The sequence below is a fragment of the Tiliqua scincoides genome, chromosome 1 (genome assembly GCF_035046505.1).
Source record: "Tiliqua scincoides isolate rTilSci1 chromosome 1, rTilSci1.hap2, whole genome shotgun sequence".
NCBI classification, from domain to species: Eukaryota; Metazoa; Chordata; class Lepidosauria; order Squamata; family Scincidae; genus Tiliqua; species Tiliqua scincoides.
Window position 1 is genome coordinate 18,228,033 of NC_089821.1, and position 22,209 is coordinate 18,250,241.

The 22,209-nt window shown below is 46.5% G+C and overlaps 1 protein-coding gene across 2 annotated transcripts in view; it reads right to left on the reverse strand.

The window, feature by feature from the left end:
• RGS6 (regulator of G protein signaling 6) overlaps window positions 1–22,209 on the reverse strand; it is a 292,282-nt gene that overhangs the window by 23,537 nt on the left and 246,536 nt on the right. For both annotated transcript variants that reach the window (XM_066631615.1, XM_066631606.1), the window contains exons 15-16: window positions 19,248–19,434; window positions 3,571–3,660 (exon numbers count right to left, since the gene is read on the reverse strand). In XM_066631615.1, the coding sequence (XP_066487712.1) occupies window positions 3,571–3,660; window positions 19,248–19,434 (277 nt within the window). The remainder of the gene's footprint in view (window positions 1–3,570; window positions 3,661–19,247; window positions 19,435–22,209) is intronic.

Consider the following 22,209-nt stretch of genomic DNA (forward strand, 5'->3'; position numbering starts at 1 on the left):
GTTTCCCAATGTTTTGATAACAGACACTTCCAAGCAAATTCTTTGCATGTCTACTCAGTTCTAAGTTCAACTGATTCAATGGAACTTTCTCCCAGATAAACGTGTGCCAGACTGCAGCCATAGTCTTTCTTTAGGATTAAAATGAGTGGCACACTTCACTCTTCTGCTCCAAAGCTTATTTATATTTTTCTCGTCAGCTTTCAAAAAGACAGGCAGTTGTCACACTCACAACTGTGGGCCAACCAGTTAACACTGCCATCCACTGCCCCACGTTTCCATCTTCCCAGCAGGGCCAAGCCTTGGAGCCTGTCTGTGTCAGTTTCCGCTGATGCATCCTCTAGGATGCCTTGATTTCAAAGGCTGCTTTATTTTTAGTGGTTCGGGTGTTGGACAGACCTGAAAGATTCAGGTTCAAATCCTTGCTCAGCCATGAAACTTCCTGGGTGACCTTGGGCCAGTCACTATCTGTCAGACTCATCGACCTCATGGGATTGTTATGAGGACAAAAGGAGGGAAGGACCATGCACACCACTGTGAGCTCCTTTGAGAAAGGGTGGCACACAAATGTGGAAATAAATAAAACTGAGCATTGTGTACCTTTTTAGAAACCAAGTAACCCTTGCCACACATTTGCACCAGCTTTAGTCATACAGCCTTCCACATTTTGAAATCAAAATGAAATGAGTTAATCTGAGCAAACCTATACCTCCTGAAGGAACTCTCCTATAGTGTTATGAACAGAGATGTTTGAAAATGGTGTTATTTATCTTACTCAGAAGTAAGCCTATTGTGTTCATTAAGACTTAATATGTAAAACTATCTTACTCACCGAAACACTCTGGTTATACCCTTTCCTTTGGAAATAAACACACACACTTCAAGGATGTGCGCCTCACCACAATGCAAAGCCCCATATTAGAAAAAAAATAAAAAATAAACACTGATAATGCCACTTGATCATAACCCCCAATGCAACAAGGCTACGCCACCATCTATTGTGTGGAATCCTGCTCTGGATCCAGACTAGCACTACATTAAAAGTACAAATAAATTGTGATGCTTTTCATCCTACAGCAAGACCCTAAGACTGGCAGCAGAAAAGGATGCTTATAGCCATCACTCAGAACCCTAGATGAACCATGAAGCATCACTATGATATGGTTTAAAATAGCCTGCTGACCCTACAGCCCACTAAGAAAGGGGTTTCCAAACTTTTTTGACTGGCAGCTCCCTTGACCTACTGGGCCGTTGGCCACGGCTACCCATTAGGGCTACAATCCTATACATTTTATGGGGGGGGGGGGTGGATTTTTTAAGAGGATTCTAAGGCTCCCCTAGTTTCCACAGCTCCCTGGGGAGCTACAGCTCACAGTTTGGGAACCACTGCGCTAAGCTGAACATGCCCCACCAGTATGCATGTCAATCCACCAAATGCTTAACACTAGCCTGCTAAATAACAACAAAGCCAAATATATTGAAAATGACCTATCATAATGTAGTCAGCAGTTTCTCATTCCAGCTAGATTTATAGTGCAATCCAGTGTGTGTCTACTCTCCACTGCGACTCACTCTGAGGTAAGTGAGAACACGACTATAGCCTTAATATTTTTGCCCAGTGTTGCATATATGCAACAGGGACCAAATATGCACACCTGTGGGCCAGGCAAAAATGGGTTTTAATGCCATTAAAATCTCCTCAGTCAATGCCTGGTGTAAGAGAAAACCCAACACTTCTACATGTTATTCACAATAGAAGCCAGTGTGTCAAATATGGACCTGTAAAGTCCCTAATACAACTCTGGTAACCTTTGCTGTAAGCAAATACTGAAGAGCTGCATTTGGTTTCAACTGAATTGATCTGATGCATTCAATCCCATGGCCCCTTTTGGGCTCTACATGAGCCCAAAATATGCATACAGTATTTCCCCATGAACAAGGGGTTTTCCCCCTCACTTGAGTGCCAGGAATAGCTCCATGTGCACATCCCCACTGCACATAAGGGGCTGTCCCTGCAATTCAGTGTAGCTTTTGCTCCGAAACTCCAGTATGTACCAGAGCTTCTGCACAGTAGCAAAGCCAGCGGGGAGGCAGTGTGGTACGTAAGCAGGCCCTCCCCCACACCATTGGAGCCATTCTGGGCAGTGATGGCAACATGCATTGTGCAACACAGCATGTTGTGGTGCCTGATGTACCACCACTTACCACGGTGTCACCCTCTGATTTACACTACTGCTTCTGCACATGTAAGGAATCACTGGACTGGAGAAACTCTGCTCTAATAGTTCAGGACATATGGATGGTACAAAAGAGGTTTGATCAAGCTGGCTTCCATTTGGCAGCACATGGAAGCTTCAGCAGGATGGAGAATGCAATGAAATGGAAAGTCACAGCAAGCTCAGGCTCCAGCAGTTGGTAGTACAGTAACTCTATAAAGTGCTTTGGAGGTGAAAGGTTTACAGCACAAGTGGGACTTTCTCTCCTGTATTCACACATGGTTGTAGATGGAGGAGTTTCTGAAAGACTTTTGAACACAACCATGTAGGCAGACAAAAGTGCCTCCGTTCTCTACCGCACTCATGCCAAGAGAGCTGCCTGGCAAGGACTTGACAGCCCCACCCAACCAGCCCTTTGCTGTTCTGAATTGGCAATAAAGGACAGAAAAAGTACTGCTGATCATGGATGTGCTAATATCAAAAGGAGGCTACGAATGGGAAAGTGTGCCAGGTTTTAGGAATTATCAGTCTGAGCTGCAATTAGTTCTTGCTACCATTAAGAGAATTTTTTAAAAAAAATCTACAGGCAGAAGAGTGCAGGTAAAAAGGTATGAAGGTGTGTAGACAGGAAATCAAGAGGAAGGCTCCAGGTAAGGCATCCCAAGGAGAACCATGAGGTTTGACCTAAGAGATTAATCAGAGGGGATTCTGTACTATTTCCCAATTATTACTGTGCCCATGGTTGCTCAAATAGCAGATTTGTAGGCTTTTCTTTTACAAAACTAGATAGTATCATTGTTGTGAAGGAGGATACAATGGAATGGTACTGCCTCATGTGGAGCTTTGGAGCTTTTAAGACTCCGTGGAAGAACACATGCTTTGCATGCAGGGAGAGGCAGGTTCAACCTGTGACATCCACAGTTGACAGAATCGTAGACTTGGAAGGGACCCTCAAGATCATCAAGTCTAACCTTCACCAATGCAGGCTGTCCATAACTACTTAGTCTCAGTAACAGAGCTGTGAAAGCCCTCTGCGTGACACCTTGGAGAGCCACTTCCAATTCCTGGGCAAGATGAACCAATGGTCTGACTCAGCATAAGGCTGCTTCATATACATCTTTCACATGCCCCTTGCAAGAACATGACAGATTACTCTAGGCCTTCTTCACATAGATTGCTGAAGGTTTGTATGGGGATGCCAAACGTGGACCTTCAAGAAGCAGAAGGGTTCTCCCTGCATTGGAAGAAAAGAAAAGGGAGCCAAAATGCCTAAATTTGCAATGTTCACATAGCAGCAAGCAGCAGGCAGGAGTCAAGAAGTGCTCAGAGGTGCAAGCGTGTCCTTCCCAATAGATACCTTCTTCTTTGCCAGCAACAAGTCTTGATAAGCATTAGAACGAAGAAAACGTGCGTAGCTGTCACTCTTCATCAGCTTGTAAATGTGCTCCTGTGGGAAGGAAAGAAAGGAGAGACTGAGGTTTGTTGCTGGACATTGTTCAGAATTTTCTGAGCACCAGAGAGAGAGAGAGAGAGAGAGAGAGAGAGAGAGAGAGAGAGAGAGAGAGAGAGGAGTATTTAGCTGTCCAATATGGTGCATGTTCAACAGCAAGACATCCAAGCATAACCTATTCACCTGTAGAAATCTTTATTGTGGGTTTGGTACTGGATGAAAGATCCTGCTGGACAGAGATTTTACTATTGTATGAGTATCTGATGGGGGGAATACAACTCATCTTAGTTATACAGGTGTGTGTCAATGACTGGGATATGTTAGATGTATCTTAGATCCCTATTATGAGAGTAGGCCGTAATGTGAACATTCAGCCCTATCTAGTGCCTTTGCTGTGTAAACAGATGCTCCCTGCCAGACACTCACTGCACAGGCTACTGGAGACCAACTGATCCATCAAGAGCCTCTTTTTTGCATCAAGATCCTCTTCATTGTTCTCTAAACAGACACTTGCTGGCAGGCTACTGGAGACCTGAATTCCTCATTAAGAGGTGTCCCTCCTTAGGCCAAAGATCAAGGTCATTGAGCAACACATGCCTGAAGATCTGATCAAAAAAATCATAGATGAGCACACCAACTGATATGCAAATGTACCTGTGCTGTAGAGCAGGGTTCCCCTCCTTTTTGTTTTCTGCAAGGACCACGTGTCCTAGTACTACCTTTGCAGGTACCACTTTTCTTCCATTGCCACCAAAGATAGTTTCTGTGTGTAGAAGTGCATGGCTTGCTCCACAGTGGTCCCTGTAGCACGAAGGAGGATTCTGCCGGGTGGCACCCCAGGGCATTTGCCCCCCCCCACCACCCCAGGTATGTCAGTGAACAGAAGGAGCTATGCAAGCAAATGGACACTAGTATATACATGGTTTCTAGCTGTACCCAGCTTCTGGAGTTGCACACTAGATTCCTTTTGCTAGTTCAATAACTGTGCACTCAACCTCAATCAAGGGAGCTGGTGCTGTGAGCTCTGATGTGGACAACCACTTTTCAGAAGTAGGGGGGACTGAATCAAGCTCCTTCACCCAGACTTGTGGCCGTCACTATCAAACTAGCAGCGACAGCTTCCTTAATTAGGATGTACGTAGCTATCCAGAATCAGATTACACTTGTCTGTTGACCTCTGCTAAAAGCAGCGAGGTATGGGAGGGGGCATTTTCAAAGAGAAATCAGTGGGGGGGGGGGGCAAAAGGTTAATGCCTCATGCCCTGATCGTAATCCAAATTGGAAACCTTCACACCTGTTTCTGAAAAAGGTGCAAGGAACTCCAGTAACAGAGCTCCCATGTAATGCATAGTTTGGCTCTTAAAATAAAGGTAAGGCTGCAAACCTATGCACTTTCTTGGGAGCATGTCCCATCAGCGCACAGGATCAGACTGCAAGTCTAGGATGCATCCATAGGCTTTGAGCATGCAGTTCACAGTGATCAGATACATATTAGAAAGGACTGGGCTTAGTTCCTAGGGACTGAAAAGGAAAAGGCAGATACTATGTGTTACGGAGGTGGGTTCTTCTCCCTTCCCTGCTGTTACATCTGCAGAGAGGAGTGAAAGTAAATAGGGATGCTGCTTTGAAGTTGGGATGCTTTTTTGGAAGAAATGGGTGCTTTGAAATGCGAAAATCCTTTCCTGTAACATCTAGTGGAAAGAAAGTGTGGAACTGTGTGAAGTCAGTAGAAGGGTTATGGGGTTTGTCCAGCTAGAGCAGGGGTCGGCAACCTTAAACACTCAATGAGCCATTTGGACCTGTTTTCCAGAGGAAAAAAAACTTCTGGAGCCACATAACCCTTTTGACATCTAAAATGAAGATAACACTGCATATATAGTTTTTTTTTTTAACCTTTATGCTCTTATAGGTCCCATTTTTATAATGTAGCCCCCTCTTGTAGCTTTTAGTTAGTTTTGTCATACATTCTTGTCCTGTGTTTTCAGATGCCTGGTCCTCTATGGTGTTTTGCCTGATTCCAAGGCCATTCTCTGCCTGGAGAATTATGCCCACTTTAAGCAAATTAGCTCCCCTTCTTTCTCCCAACAAATGACCCTGGTTCTGCCCTGCAGTCCTGCTGGACCCCACCTCCAGGGTAGCTCGCCTGTTCAACCTGCAGAGGTCCTCTCTCCTGCCAGCAGCCTCCCACCACTACAGCAGACCCTGGGTCCACAGCAGGTCTTGGGCACAGCAGGCACAATTCAAACTCCAGTGTCTCCAGCAGTCCATTAGTCACAAAGTCAGTCAGAGTATCCAGGGCAGAGTCCAAAGTCAATAAGCCAAGTCACAGTCCAAGGTCAGATTCCTAAGTAAGTCAGTCAAATCAGTCAGAGTATCCATGTCAAAGTCAATAAGCCCAGTCAGTCTCCTTTCCAACCTGCACTCCATCTACAACCCACACCCCCTTCCTGCCTCAGGTGCTCCTTATATCCCTGAGGGCCCTATTGCCTTCAAGTGGCTGCAGCTGTGCAGCACACTCTGCTGAATGCCCAGGCCTTACCTTTAAAGGGGCCACTGCTGACACCACATCTACCTCCTCACCAGATCTTCCTCGATTCCAATACATATGGTGGTTATGACATCTGCTTATCTTACATGGATACTAAAGAACTCCCCCCACCTTCCAGAGGCACCCTGCTGGAAAGAAAAAAGGACACAGACTCCAGAGGTGGGGAAGAGAAGAAGCCAGAGCTGGGGGGGGGGGGAAAGTGGGGGGGCAGCCACAGGCCAGCTTCTGCCCTGCCTGCCTGCCCTCCCTCACTCAGGCTGCAACCCTTTCCACACTATCCTGGGAGTAAGCCCCATTGACTACAATGGGACTTCTGAGCAGACAAGTTGGTTGGAGCTCTCAGGTTGCAGTCCTCTCCACACTTTCCTGGGAGGAAGCCTCACTGACTACTTGTGAGTAGACCTGCACAGAAGGGGGCTGAGGCTACAGCCCTCCACACCTTCCTGGGAGTAGCCCAGGGACTACAGCAGGGCTTGCTCGAGAACAGACCTGCCGAGCTCAGGCTCCCACTCACCCGTCTTTGCGCTTGGCCTTGAGCAGGCTCCAAGGCTGCCATCCCAGGCACCCTTTCCTGGGAGTAAGCTTCATCCGCTGTAATGGGGCTTACAACTGAGTAGACACGCATAGGAGCAGGCCCAAAGGCTGCCATCCCAGGCACACTTTCCTGGGAGTAAGCCTCATCCGCTGTAATGGGGCTTACAACTGAGTAGACACGCATAGGAGCAGGCCCAAAGGCTGCCATTCCAGGCACCCTTTCCTGGGAGTAAGCTTCATCCGCTGTAATGGGGCTTACAACTGAGTAGACACGCATAGGAGCAGGCCCAAAGGCTGCCATCCCAGGCACACTTTCCTGGGAGTAAGCTTCATCCGCTGTAATGGGGCTTACAACTGAGTAGACACGCAAAGGAGCAGGCTCCAAGGCTGCAATCCCAGGCACCCTTTCCTTTCCTGGGAGTAAGCTTCATCCGCTGTAATGGGGCTTACAATTGAGTAGACACACAGGATGTTTCCTCTGCTGTGGAGGAAAAGCCTCTCCTTGCACTGAGTGGGGAACTGCTCAGGGAAAGGTGCAATGGCTGAGGAGGAGGGCGTCCTGCTGGAGAGTTGGGGAAGGGAAAAACAGGGAGCTTAAGCCTGCAGAGCAGGCAAAATTGAAAAGGGAAACCAATGTGGAGCAGGTGGGGGTGAAGGGAGAGGAGGGCAGTGAGCTCAGGGGGCGGAGGGAAGCAGTCTGCCCTCCCAACACAGGTGCCTCCTGTCACCCCCTTTGCCACTTTCACCCGGAGGAGCCACAGCAGACAGCTGAAAGAGCTGCAGGCGGCTCCAGAGCCCGGGGTTGCCGACCCCTGAGCTAGAGAAATCACACTGCCAAATCACACGCAAGGATGGAGAAGTTACTGCCTGGGAACCAGAACGAAGGGTGGCTGTTATGTGATGTGCATGAGTTTTGCAAGGACACTCTCCAAGTGTAGATAATTTGGAGTGATACCAGATACCTGAGCTACTTGAAGGGGGTGCCCCTTTAAGTGGAAGCCCACATAGGAAAAAGAACTGGGGTGACTCCCAGTTTGTGAAGTAGCCACCACCAGCGCCTCCTCTTCCAGACACTCTAGGTTCTTTGGAGAAGGAAGAGGTGCTGGTGGTGCCTGCACAATCTGGCTGCCACTCCCATTCATCCACCTGTGGAGGTTCCTTCTTAAAGGGGTGTCCCTTCAAGGGGGAACCCTCACAAGAGAATGAATGGGAGTGGCAGCCAGATTGATAACACAGGCCTACAAAATAATAATAATAATAATAATAATAATAATAATAATAATAATAATAATAATAATAATAATAATAATACAGGTATTTATATACTGCCTTTCTTGGTCATCAGATTTCTCCTCAGACATTATTCAAGGCGGTTTACATAGGCAGGCTGATTAAATCCCCGTAGGGATTTTTACAATTGAAAGAAGGTTCTATCTTTCAAGAACCACAACAGTCCAGATGTTTCACTCTGATCTGGTTTTACATTCTGGCCTCCATCCTCCCATGCTCAGAGCAGATGGAATAAACTGAGGGTCAGAAAAGTTTTTCCCAAACTTTATGGTGGTTTGATATGAATTTGGGGTGCCGATTCAAAAAATGGCATCCGTTTTGCCCTATCACTTCTAGTTTTGGAGATATAGCATAGCCTCATTAGTAAATGGTTCAAGCAGCTTCCTCATGAGGAAGCCATAGTGTATTTTTCTGATGGAATAGTTTTAGGGGTTCTTTTTCAGATAAAAGTCAGGTATAAGTGTTGCAGAGATAATTCTGCAACTCAGGGCACAATCCTAACTATGTTTAAGGCTGGCTCAAGTCCCTTGTGCGGGCACAGGAGGGTCACAAATGTGCCATAAGGCACATGGGAGTCGGCTGGGCTGGTGCAGGGATGTACACTGACACAAAGAGGCTGCATCCAGCCTTCGCGCCAACTTGAGGAGGGAGGGTTGTGTCGGCTGAGTTTGGCCGACTCAGGGGCCTGGGGAGGGTGTGGAGGAGGCAAGAGAGAGGCGTTCCAGGGTGGGGGAAGGGTGGACGGAGGGCGTTCCACGGGTGGGCAGGCGAGGAGCGGAAGGCAGGGCTGGGACCCGGCAGTTATGCCGGATCCCAACCCCGTTCCCTGAGCAGTGCGGAGCGGCTCCAAGTCTCTCCATTCTCCTCGGACTTGGTGGTGGCCATCTCCTGAGGTGGTGCAAGTCCAAGGTGACCCACTGGGGCTGTGGTGGCTTACCGTGGGTAAGGGGAAGAGTTTCCCTTTGCCTCGAGCTGAGCCACTTCTGACCCCAATCTTGTGCTGGATATAGCACAGGCCTCCTGGCCTGCCTGTTCCAGCACAAGATAGGACTGCGCTGTCATTTTCAAGCACATTTCCGGAAAAGCCACACTTCCTTCTGCAGCCTGCATAGAATACCTTCCAGCTGTTACTGGCTCTGCATCCCCACCTCTGATTTACCTGAAAGACTTACTGTCTGCAGAGGCTCCAATCTGAATTATAGCTTCAGTAATAGTTAAGCCTTCTGTATACAATATAGCCAGGCTATGGATAGGAAACTCTTATGATAACCGATTATATCGATTATAAGCTGGTTCCTACAGAGATGCTAATAATATCTGCGGATGCAACGGCACTGCCGAAAGGTATGTGCAGCCTGCAGCCCATGAAGAGAATATGCAGTTAGGGCTTGGCTTTGAAAAACAGATTTAAAAAACCACGAAGCGCATTGGAAAAGCACTGGTAGTGTACTGGATGGAAATCGAGGAAGTTGTTCTGCTTCCTGGGCTTAGCAGGACTTGTCCTGGTGTACCCGATACTTATTTTGTAACTGGGTCACAATAATTTCAGCAATAATTTAAAATCTAGCAGCTGGATGAGACAATTTTCAGTTACATTAACTACCTAGGATATCCTTGCTATTATTTTCCCAGATAGCAGTTTCTGGAATTTGGTCATAAAGTTCTCAGTAAAGTCAACCTGGAACCCCTATTTGGTGGTTTGCTATAGCTTAAGTATAACGGCTCAAACATAACAATGTAGTTGCCATTCCCTCTTGGTGGTCCGACTGCTGCTGCAGCAGCAGCTTCAATTACTGTTGCCCTGTGGAAACTTACTGGCACCTTCTGATAGGTTTTCATATCTCTGAGACATCTAAGAGCATTTGTTTTGCATGCAAAGAGTGCAAAGATTATCAATAAGTTAAATAAGGTTAATACTAAGGTATAAGTTTTATTTCAAATTCAGTTATTAATTTTTTAAAATGTTAACATGTTGTTTGGATATTTGGGGGGGAGTTTGGGTGTCCAACTTTGTTATACAAATGTTCACATCAGAGGAGCCCTGCTAGATCAGATTAACAGCGCAATCCTAACTTGTGCTGAAACAGGCAGGCTGGTAGGCCTGCACTGTATCCAGTGCAAGTTTCTGAGACAAGGGGAAAGTTTTTCCCCTTACCCTGGGGAGAGCCACAGCAGCCCCAGTAGGTCTACTCAGATCTGTGCCACCTGACCTACCCGGGAAAGGGGTCAGGATCCAGCATAACCACCAGGTCCTGGCCCCACCTTCCGTTCCCTGCCTGCCCGCCCTCCCCCTGCCCCTAAACACCTCCCTCCCCATGCCACCCCAGACCTCTGCGCCAGCCGAGCGCAGCCAGTGTGAACTCACCTCTTCCCAGGGCCTGCATTGGCATGGGGAAGCCAGTACACATCCGTGTGCTGGCCTATCTCCCCTCAGAGTAGCGCAAAAGTGCTTTACAACACTTTCACAATTTTAGTCAGCTTGCACCGGCTGAAAGGGGTGTAAGGATTGTGCCCTAAGAGTCTTGTCTAGCAGGGCTGGGCTGCAACTTGGATTACTTGGACTCAAGTTACAAAAACACACATTTTTTGCTACTCATACGGTCTCAAGTCATGCGTGTCAAAAACTTGGGCACTGACTTGGGATTGGGGGGTTTTAACCTAAAAAATGGAAAGACTCGAATAGAGTCAAAACTTGCTTTTTTGTGTGCAAATCAGTTAGAAGAGTCTAAGAAGGCATCCTACACCCACCACAGCTGGCAACTGAGGAGGGGGGCAGTAGGTGTCTGCTTAAGATATATACACATACACACACACACACACAGCCTCTTTTCTTCAGTACATGCCTGGTCTTCAGAAAGAAAACAAAGGACAAGCTCTGTAAACATTCTTGACACAAACAGAAAGGGACACAAAAAGCAACACCACTGAAATCCTGATGGGATTGTGAGAAGGGGGAATAAGATGGAGTGTGTCTTGATAAGGCACCTGCTCCAGATCAGGATGGTGGAAGAAGATCTCAAGTCTCTCTCTCTCTCCCCCCCCCCAATGCAGTTGGCAAGTGATGACCCAGGTGAGGTTACCAGGTGGCAGCCAGCCAGCCAACCAGGACCTTGGAAACACTAGACAAGAAAGCTATAAACTATTGAACAATAAACTGTTGAGCCATCTTATCATAATCTTTTGTGCTGGGTACTCAAAAGAACTAAAAAAAGAAATCACCTCTAGGTGCCCCTCAGTACGCAAATCTATGAGTATTTTTTTCCATTGCAGTTACATAGGAAAGAAAAATTGACAAATAATGTTTTTCTTGCTTTTCAGCAGACCTCCCAAAAAGTTAGGGCTTAGGTACATTCTTCAGATCGTGTAGACCAGGGGTGCTCAATAGGTGGATCGCGATCTACTGGTAGTTCGCGAGGCAAAATGAGTAGATCGCAAAGTGCCGACCCCCCCTTCAGGTGCCTCTGGGAGGAAACGCCGGGAGTAAGGCCCATTGTACTCAATGGGGCTTACTCCCAGGTAAGTGTGGCTAGGATTGCAGCCTCACAGCCTAATCCTAGGCATGTCTACTCAGGAGTAAGTCCTGTTATACTCAGTGGGGCTCAAGGTACACCAACATACATTGTACACATAAATGTTATGTTATGATGGCGCGAACATTGTAAAAAATACTCTGGTAGATCTCCGGGCCTTGCTGGGTTTCAAAGTAGCTCTCGAGCCAAAAAAGTGTGAGCCCCCCTGGTGTAGACTCACTACTCAAGCACTTCCCTCCAACCCTCCACTGCATTCTTGAACACACACAATGCAACTGAAAGGTCCTAATAGTGTCTGGCATAGAACTTGGGATCAAATACATTCACGATTTAATTTTATCCACAAAGCAAGAGTCCTATGATCACTTTTTGTATCCCTACAGGCTGGAGAGCAGCCTGTGCACAGTAGGTCACACAGCAGCATTTCTGTCTCAGTGATAATACAGCCTGTGGCTGCACTCCAGCTGTAGTTATGTGCAAAACATGCTGCTTACAACTAATGGCTCAAGACAATGGAAGGGAACATGTATTCTTATCCAACCATCATGACAGATAGGAAAGCACAACCCTAACTGCACATTATGGTGCAAATGGGGATCGTAAGATGCCTTCTGTCCAGATTCTGGACAACATGTGCATCAGATCCACGTGCCCCATTCCCAAACCAGTGAGGAAGATCTACTGTTTGGAAACATGGAGGGGGAGAATACAAGTGGAAAGAAGTGGATGGACAAATTCAGTATATTCAGTGTAGCTCATTGGCCATTTATTCCCACTCCTCTGCTCCATTCAAACACGTAACAGGGTAAATACAGTTCTTATTTACTGTATTTTTTATTTTTCCAAGCTCAATATTTATTATATTAATTATATTATATTATATTTATTATATTGAGCTTGGAAAAGAAGCAACACAAGTGATCACCTTTCCTGGGCTGGTTTCTGTTGGAAGTCAGAGCATGAAAAGCTTTTCAAGAGGGAAAATGAAACGGCAAGTATTTTTAAGCAATTGTAGAGATTACCAAATTATTTATTGAAAGTGCCTGTAATTGGCAGTGTCCATATATGCTGAGGTAACCACCCTTACTCTCATTATATGCAGGTTTCTCATCAAAGTTTGTAGTGAGGGCCAAACTAGATGTTATGTTAAGCCCATAATTAGTGCTGACAGGCTTCTTTCAAAAATAGCAATTGTGTGTAGTGTGCGGGGGGGAGGGGAGGGGGGTGTGCAATCCATATCAGGACTACAGTGAGGGGAGGGTGATCTTAACCATTTGCCTCTCAGATGCGAGTCACAGCAGCCCCCCAAAGGATCTGGACTGCGGTTGGGAAAAAGGTGAAAGCCCCTTTCCCCTGCGGCTACTGATCCAGCTAACCCCTCCACAGCTGCTATATTTGAAAGAAAACTTAAGCTCATCAGCACTAACGATGAGCTTAACCTAAAGTGCAGTTTAGCCTTGAGTCACAGAAGGCAGGATAAAAACCAGAAGTAGTTCCAGGAGTGTTCTATGGCACCATCACATTTTTTCTTCTCTGAATCAGGTCTTAAAGTATATCCTACTACAACACCTTCCTAAGATCAGAAAGAAAAAGGCTTTTAAGCAACGTGTATAAAGAAGGTGAGGGGGGGGCAGAAGATACAGTCAGTTCTATGGTCAGTGACACTGGTTATAGAAACAGAGGTGTCCCCATTTGTTTTGATGCGAGACTAGAGGTGTCTAAGAGCATGATCCTATTTTCCCCTGTGAGTTGCTGATGGCTACAGAGCTCGCTACAGTCTATATACCAACAATTTTCAACCACTGGGCTGTGGCATATTACAGTACTGTGAATGGTCCACAGGTGTGCCACAGGAATTTGGGAAGGGTCATTTATTAGTAGGGCCATTGGGGGATGTGAGCCCCCCACCAGCAGTGCAGTGTGCCTTATCAATTGTCAAAAAAATAATGGTGTGCCTTGACAATTTTAGTGCCTTGTCAGTGTGCCATGACAAGAAAAAGGTGGAAAATTGCTGGTCTGTACAACAAACCATGAACAGGGTGGCGAAATCCTGTGCAAGGTTCCCAAATATTTAATGTCTATCAGCCCAACCCTGAGCTGTCCAGAGCTGCGGGACCCGGCGGCTCCACAAAGGGCTCCCGCCGGATCCTGAGCCTCCTGCGTTACTGCAGGAGGCTCCTCGGAAGAAGGGGATGTTCGTCCCCTTCCCCTGAGTAAGGGAAGCAGTCCCGCAATGGGACTACTTACTTTAGCAGTGATTGGTTGCCGCTAAAGTGAAGGCGCTTGTGTAGGGTGAGCAGCCCTACCCGAGCGCCCTGGAACCTGGGGAACTCGGCTTCACGGACCCGCCTCTCCTCCGCCCCCAGGAACACCCCCGACCATGCCTCCCCCCTCCCTGGAATACCTCCCCCATGCCCCCGGGAATGCCCCCATTCCCATTCCGCAGCCCGGCGGTCGCAGGCACCGCCAAGCTGCAGAACGTGGGCGCCCGCTGGGCGGTGGCTCAGTGCTGGCTGGAGCTGAGCCACCTCCGGTGGGAGCCTGGCGGTAAGCCCCACATACTTGCCTTACGACACGTTTGCAACTGTGGTCCATGCCACGGAGGCACGGCGTGGACCACAGGATTGGGCTCTGTCTTGGTTCTATTTTAAATTTTAATTTGATAACCTTATCGCTAGCCGAAAGCCTGGACTAAAACCACCACATCCTTAACTTCTCCAATGCAGTCTGCTGTGAAAAGCATGTTGCCCACAAGCTTAAATTTGCAGTGGAAATGATGGTTTTTTGTTACGGCTTGGGTTTTCTGGCACCCCAGAGAGGGAGCAGAGGGACAGGATGTGGCTTGAGTCAAGCAGCCTACAATAGCAAACATTTGACATTACAACAATAACTTGTCAGTACAGTAGGCCCCATTCCAGAAAGTGTCAGCACTGTGATATATTTGGTTGGGTCTTTGGGGAGTTTTTAAGTGAAAAACATATGCAGGGTTATAATATATGTGGATTTGTGTTCCTTGAAAGCCAGGGCAAAACCTCATTGTGGGTGTGTGCTTTGGCTGTGGTGTAATTCTCAGAACAGACAGACCATCTGGGCTTGCCGTATGCCTGTTTATCAGGGTGGGGGAACTTGTAATGATTGGTGTGTGCTGTTCTAAGCCCACTAAGGAGATGGATTGTATACCATAAAGCCACAGAGCACGGCCTTTGAATGACTGTGCAGATCAACGTGTGGAATGATGCATTTCTTTTTCATGCTTTGTGGGGAAATCCTGTTTTATTAGAGATATATATAAGCCATCTGGCTTCTTGTGCCCTGTTTCTACTCACAGTGGCCTTCCGAAGCAGGGAAACTGATTCAGCCCTTAACCTCCTATATAGGAAGAAACCACAACTTTGTCAGTCAGCAATAGCCCCTATTACAATCTGGAGGGCACAAGTACAATTGTTTGCCATCAAGTGATAAGCTTTGTTTCCACCAGCTGTCAGCAAATCCCTCCCCCCCCCCCATGCCCTGAAATGCAAAGGTAGTGGGAACATCCTTATGACCCTGTTGTCATTGGCTCTTGCTTCTCAGGAGCCCTTCCAAAGGGAACCAGGAAGAGGCTTCTGGCAGGCTAGGAATTGCTTGTGCTGTATGATGGACTAGACCAGTGTTTCTCAAACTGTGGGTCGGGACCCACTAGGTGGGTTGCGAGACAATTTCAGGTGGGTCCCCATTCATTTCAATATTTTATATTTAATATGTGAGACTTGATGCTACCACGGTATGTGACTGCATTTGGAGAAATGTTACAGACCTGTACGTTGAACAAGCTACTATATATATTCTTTTAACAATGACAGTAAAGGGGACCAACTGCTGGGTAAGTGTGAGTAGGACTGCAGCATAGGATTGTTAAAAATCTTCCTGCTTGATGATGTCACTTCCGGTCATTACATCACTTCTTGTGGGTCTCGATAGATTCTCATTCTAAAAAGTGGGTCCCGGTGCTAAATGTGTGAGAACCACTGGAGTAGACTGTAGTTCATGAAAGCTGGCACTACAAGGAAAGTGTTGGTCTTTAAGGTGCTTCCGACTCATTAAGTTGCTTCAGACTATTTTTGCTTCACCAGGCTAACATGGCCAGCTTGTGTTTGGCATTCCGTGGCAGTTATTTCTGCCCAGCCCACAGGTGTACACATTTGATCCCTGTTGTGCGTATGCAATGTTGGGCAGAAATGGCTTAACCTGCATTTGTATCCATGAACCTGCTTGCCGTGTACCTTTGTTTTGCTTTCTTCCTTCTCTTGAGTTCTGCCTTGAAGTCTCCCTGAGCCTTTTATCTTCCTCAGCCTATTATTTTTGCCTGCGGCCCATCTATCTGTCTCATGTGAGTTGAACCAACTTGCATTTGGACATACCTCTGATCCAAAAGGCATGGATTTCTATGTGTAGCTGCTATGCATATACAGTTCTGGGCAGCAGATACCAGTACATGTGTTCATTAAAACACAGCCTGTTGTATTTATGCCTTTGTGTACGGTGAGGAAGACTTGCATGAAGAGTGAAAACCATGGCATAGTGAATACATGAGAGTCTGAGAAATACAATAAAGGGCACAATACAAACTGGGCCTTGGGCTGGCGCATGTCCCTTGCGCTGACCCAAGGCTGTCGCGAACGTGCCGTAAAGCACTTCCACAACCTAAGTGGGGTTACTCCCTATGCCGATGTGGGTTCTGGGAGGGAGGGAGGGAGGTTGCGTCAGTTGACGCAGTAGTTGGGGGCATAGGGAGGGCAGGGAGGAGGTGTTTTGGGGCAGGGGGAGGGCAGGTGTTCCCATGGGCAGGCGGATGGGGAGAAGGAGGCAGGGCCAGGATCTGGCAGTTACCCTGTTCCCGGGCAGCCTGGCGCAGTCCTGGACTGCTTGGATTTGCGCTACTGCTTGAGGTAGCGCAATGGGATCCGAGTAGTCCCATTGGGGCTGCTGTGGCTTTACCTGCGGTAAGGGAAAACGATTCCCCTTGCCCAGGGCTGAGCCACTTGCAGCCCCAATCCTGCCTTGGATGCAGCGCAGGCTTGGATTACTCCCTAAATTCCCTAATGGTGATCAGATGTTGGCTCCTCTAAATTTTTTCCATAGGACAATATGGCTCTTTAGGTCAGGTAACTGCTATAGGCAAATATCAGATATCTAAAACCATACCCAAGTCAATGAAGTCCGTACATGAGCTGAAGGACTGACTGTATTCTCCAGTCTGGTTTCTTCCCCTCAGAATCACCTTCTCCTGGAAAACAAGCTCTCTGCATGTTGGATGTCAGGTCTGAATTGGGGCCTACAACATGCCTAAGCCTGACCTCTGTGGCCTGCAAAGGTCTACACACATTTCGGTGTCTTAAAGATTAGACCTATTCCTGGGTATATTTGGGGTGCTGATTTCAAAAATGGAGATTCGGCATAGTCTCATTAGTGAATAGTTCAAGCAGCTTTCTCGTGAGGAACCCTATGCCATGGCTTCCTCATGAGGAAGCTGCTTGAATCCTTCACTAATGAGGCTATGTTGTATCGCCAAAAAAAAACCGAGAAAAACCGACGCCATTTTTTTGAATCTCCACCCCAAATTCATACAAAACCACCATAAATTTTGAAAAAAGAGAAGTGTTTCTGACCCTCAATTTCGCAGGATGGTGTAATTCTCTAAATAAAGATGCAATTATTGTGTAGATGAGGCCTGTTTCTAAGGTGTTCTGCACATACAGGCTCTGTTAAAATGTGGTGTCCAATGCAAGGGCATCAGGCCAGTCTGTGGGCAACTTTTTTCTCCACTGCATGTTGATTCTACACGTATCTAGTTAGGGCTTAGGATAACTTGCTTCAGTTTACTGGAAGGCTTACTCTGAAAACCAACACTATACAACGAAATGTTTTGTTCCACCTTCTCCAAGGGCATTCCATTGTTTATTCTCTTTCCTATCTAGCCTAGTTTTAGCATAATACTGTCCTATCTTCCCTACCACATCAGTGTTTTCTTTGAGCTAATTATGCCTGGCTTACTGCACAGGAATGCTGTGTGAACTCTTGTGGGAACCATGGGCTGAATTTGAGCCAGGGCATGCCAAATCTCACCCTGGAAATCTGTTTTCAGTACCAAGTCTCGGCCCCAGAAAATGTGGCATGTCATAATTATGCATTTGCACTGGTTTCTCCTGTTCAAGATGAACAATCTTGCAACTCCTGTGACAGCCCTTTTCAAAAATACTTCTTTTGAAAAAGTAGTCTACATATTCTATAGTTCATTCTTTACTCAAGAGGACAACATATCCTTCAATTAAATTTATTTGGCCAGCTGTCTTTGCTGAAAACACCAGCCTGGGCTTACTTGTGCAGTGTTGGCTCATGATGTTTTGCTGCCTGAAACAGAGACCAAATGACAGCACCTCCTCTTCCCCTTTTCAACTTCCCTTTTCTCCTTTCCTATCAGGTTTTTTTTTCAGATGTTTACAGGAGATCCAAGACTCCAGATCTAGATCTCTGCTGGGTATCTACTTTGGTCCCGAAGGTACATAGCAATTTAATCATGACCCAATCATGAGGGACAACTGCTATCTGCCTCAAGAGGGAAGCAGCCATTGGTGGGTTTTTGTTGGAACTGTGGCATAAGAGGAAAAAACTTAAAACCTCCCTCCTTGTTATGGTCCTAATCCTGGAATTCCCCCTTCATGATTGCTATTTATCGTTAAAAATAGAACAACTAATGCAGGGGCCAATTATTCGACTGCAGCCTTTGCAAACATTGTTAATTTCAATGTCATGAATACCGACTGTGAAAGCATAAATAATAATAATAATAATAATAATAATAATAATAATAATAATAATAATAATAATAATAATAATATGCTTCCTTATATGCAAGGGCCAATTATATTATTAACATCAGAATTAGCTTGGCCTTTTGTGGTCTGGTCATAGGGCTTTGCTAGCTATATGTTTTCACGCTGTCCAGCCCTTTTGCTATTGCTTTCCATAGCATTGACTCTCTTCTTCCTGGTAGTTCCCATGCATCCCTTCCATTCTGCCAAAAGCTCCTCAATCAGATTCCTGATTTAAATAACACGGTTTTAGGACTGGATTGTGTCAGTTCTAAGAGGCCACAAATCAGATAGTAGATTTTCCCAGGCATTCTGAGATAGCACAAAATCTTTTTGCATCCAGAAACTAGGACTGCCATCAGAAAAAGAAATCACGGGAAGTGGGCGTGTATCTCCAGCACCAGAACCTGCTAGCCTTGGAGTCTGGGGTAGGGGCAAGTGTTTTCCAAACTGCAAACCCTCTTCTCTTTCATATACAAATGTGTGGCACCACTGCACTCCACCACTGCACTCCACCGACTGGTATGGAACAGAGTACACTCACTCCATTGATTTATATGGAACAGATTTTATAAAAGCCATGAACGCAATTAGCAAGTTTTGTTCCAGTTGCATCCTGGAGGTCATCTGAGGCCATCCACCGTGGGCTCAGCATCCATGGATATTCAATCCATGGATGCTAAGCTTGCAGATAAGGAGAACCCACTGTAGTATTAACTGGTTAAACAGGAATGCATTTTACAGAAACAGTTCTTGCACAACCTGAAATTTAAAAGTTACATTCCCTCTTCTGTTCTACTGAGCTATAAGAAATGACACCCAAGTCCGAACCTGTGCATCTTCATATGTGTACCTCCCTGGGTCTTTAACATTTTGGCTTGTTATCTCATAGCTGTGAGAATCCAGGTTGATCGCACTCTGGGCCCCGGGGGCTAGGAATTCTTGCCAGATCTCTTCCACTCTGATCACTACATCTTGCAATGGTTGCTTTTTGAGACCTTGGACAGCCAGCCAAAACCTGGATGAAGGGAAGAGAGAAGGAAAATAAAAGGTTTTTCAATGTCTCAGGAACATTGATCACTTTGAGCCACAAAGGTTCAGCCTAACCCTAGTACAGGTCATGCCTGGTTATCCACGGGGGTTCCATTCTGGAACTTGTGCTCTGTTAGCAGTTCTCTTCACGGCTTCTGGGTAGCCTCCTCCTCTTCTGCACCACATCCCTTCTGAAGTGTAGTGACTGCACCTGCTGCCCAGGGTGGTGACTCCTGGTGTCACCCCACAAGTGCGCAGACGCCGATGTAACTGGTGGTGACCTGATGACATCATCATGTCATCAGGCTCATGCCTTTGGAGGCATGAGCCTCCAAAGGAGAAGGATGGGAGAGGGCAGCTGCGAGATCATGAAGCCACTTCCTCTAAGTATTTAAAGGAAGTGGCTGCTATTTTGCCTGCACCTGCCCAGCACTCCCTCACATGACACTCCAGAATGGAACCCAGGGCAGCCCGCCCCCTGTTTGCTATGCCACTGCATCCTGTGTTTCTGCTAGTGTCCCAAGCCCTTAACAGCAGCTTGTTGGGGAGATTTCAGTAGGGAGAAAGGAAGGTGACTTGCTCTTGCCCAAATGTGAGCTCTGAAAGTCTGAATGCTATCCAGAGACTCTACAAATCATTCCATTTGAGCCTCTTTTATGCTTCTTGTGCCGTGCATGAATCATATGGATGCAGAAGGGAATTCAGAACAAAATAGAAACTGGACCTATGCTGTAGCCAGTGTAAGTTTTAAACTTGTGTTTAAATGGGATTGAAAACTAAGTGGATTTAAGCCCCAGTGTGTGCAAACAGCCTTTATTCAAGACATATTGGTTTAGTTTGCCTATCTGATTATCAATAAAAATGAGTGTTTATTTTAATTGGACCTCCAGCTTCTGTAAACCACTTTGAGAAGTCTTTGTTCCAAAGTGGTAAATAAATACTCTGAACAAACAAACAGGGTCATAGATCCTGGAGAATGTAATGAATTCACTCATCTCTTGCCTCGTTAACAGAGCTGTTTTGGCCGCAAGCCTTTGTTGATGCTCTTGATTTAAAAAGCAGAATGGGCTGTATTTCATTTTTGCTCTGAAGTTAATGGCAATGTAATTTTCTGAGGACAGTTGCCTCTTCATTATGTAAACACTCAGGTTAAACAAGCCCAAGGAAGATTAAAAGCCTTTATTAGATAAATAGGAAGCTATAGGATGCCACTGAAGAAGGTTGACTAACCTAAGTTTGAAGATAACACATCTTCAGCTTGCTGGGGGGAGATTCTTACATGCATGACTGATCCACTGTTTGTCTGTACATGTGTGAGAGTGGCTCCCAACCCACAACACATTGATGCACTCATCTGATTGAATCAATATATGGTGTCGGATGCTGATAACACACCAGGGGAAATGCAGACGAGATCTGCTTTCTAATGACGTTATCAGCACTCAATACCGCATATTGATGTGTAAACATCAATGCATGGTGGTTGCGGATGCTGCTGCCCGCACATGCATAATGATACCATGCCTGGTGGGTGCAGCCTATGCTCAGCTACAGAAACGAAAGTGCAAGTGATCATGACACCCAGTGGACATTCACAATAAACACAGTTTTCATTCAACTGGGGGCAAATTTAGAAAGCACTCCATACAGCGGAAACGTTTCATTATTAGACAGGTAAATCGCTGAGGGAGAATGGAGCTCCAAGACTTCTTCTGCACCAGGACTGGTGATGTTGCCAGTGGGAGTATTCATATGTTATTTTTTAAAAGGTTTTTCAAAAGGACCTTAGCTGTGAAGAAGCAAGAGGCTCAGCAGGATGCAAACTGAGGAATCTGCTTAAGAGCACATGTTCACGTCTAGGTCATCATCTCTGCAAACTGTGCCTACGACAGTGTGTAGGTCATGTGACACAAAAACTACAATTCGATGCAAATAACCCGGGAGTAAGTCCTATTGGATATAGAAGGACTGAGAAAATATGTATAGCAAAATTCCAGTAGTCTGACATCCAGTTGCACAGCACTCGCAATAGCCCAACATCAAAATGGCAAGAGCCTAGTGAGTGGGCTTTGGCAAAAACTGAAGTTATGGAACAGCTGGGCAGCCCAGTCCTACCTAGCTCCCCCAGCACCAATACAGCTGTGCCAACATGGTGCCCACTGGATGTGGGAGGAGACCTCCTCAAGTTAAGGAAGGTATCGGTGGGGCTGTCGCCACCAATACTATCCCCAGCCTTGATCCCTCCCCATTCTGCCACCTCCCCGCACTGACTTACTGGTGCCGGGCCTCCCACGAGGGCCACTATCACATAGGCATGGTTGTTCGCCTATAGAGCATAGACTGTGCATTGCTATTTGCAATGGTTGCACTGTGCGCTGCATTACAGGAACATGTTTTCAGGCAGCACAGAGGTCCAATAGGATTAGGCCATAAGAGATTAACCAGTGCTATACTAAAAGGCAAGAGTGTATGCCTTAACTTCCAGCTCCTGAAATAAAACCCATCTCCCTTTTCCTTTCCCCAGCTTATGAGGTGCCTTCTTGCCCCGCATTCTAGTCTTCCTGCTTGCCTTTCAACTGGGCTTCTTAGCCACCATGAGGCTGCAGGGGCCCTGGCTGTACATAGGGTCAGCTAGGCCTAGCTGGACACGGCTAAGAAAATATGTATAGCATCCAGGCACCCAGGACTGTGTGGCTGGCCTCTATGCAAGTGTTCATACCCAGCCAGGTTGCTGAAAGAGAGCACAGCCAGACAATACAGT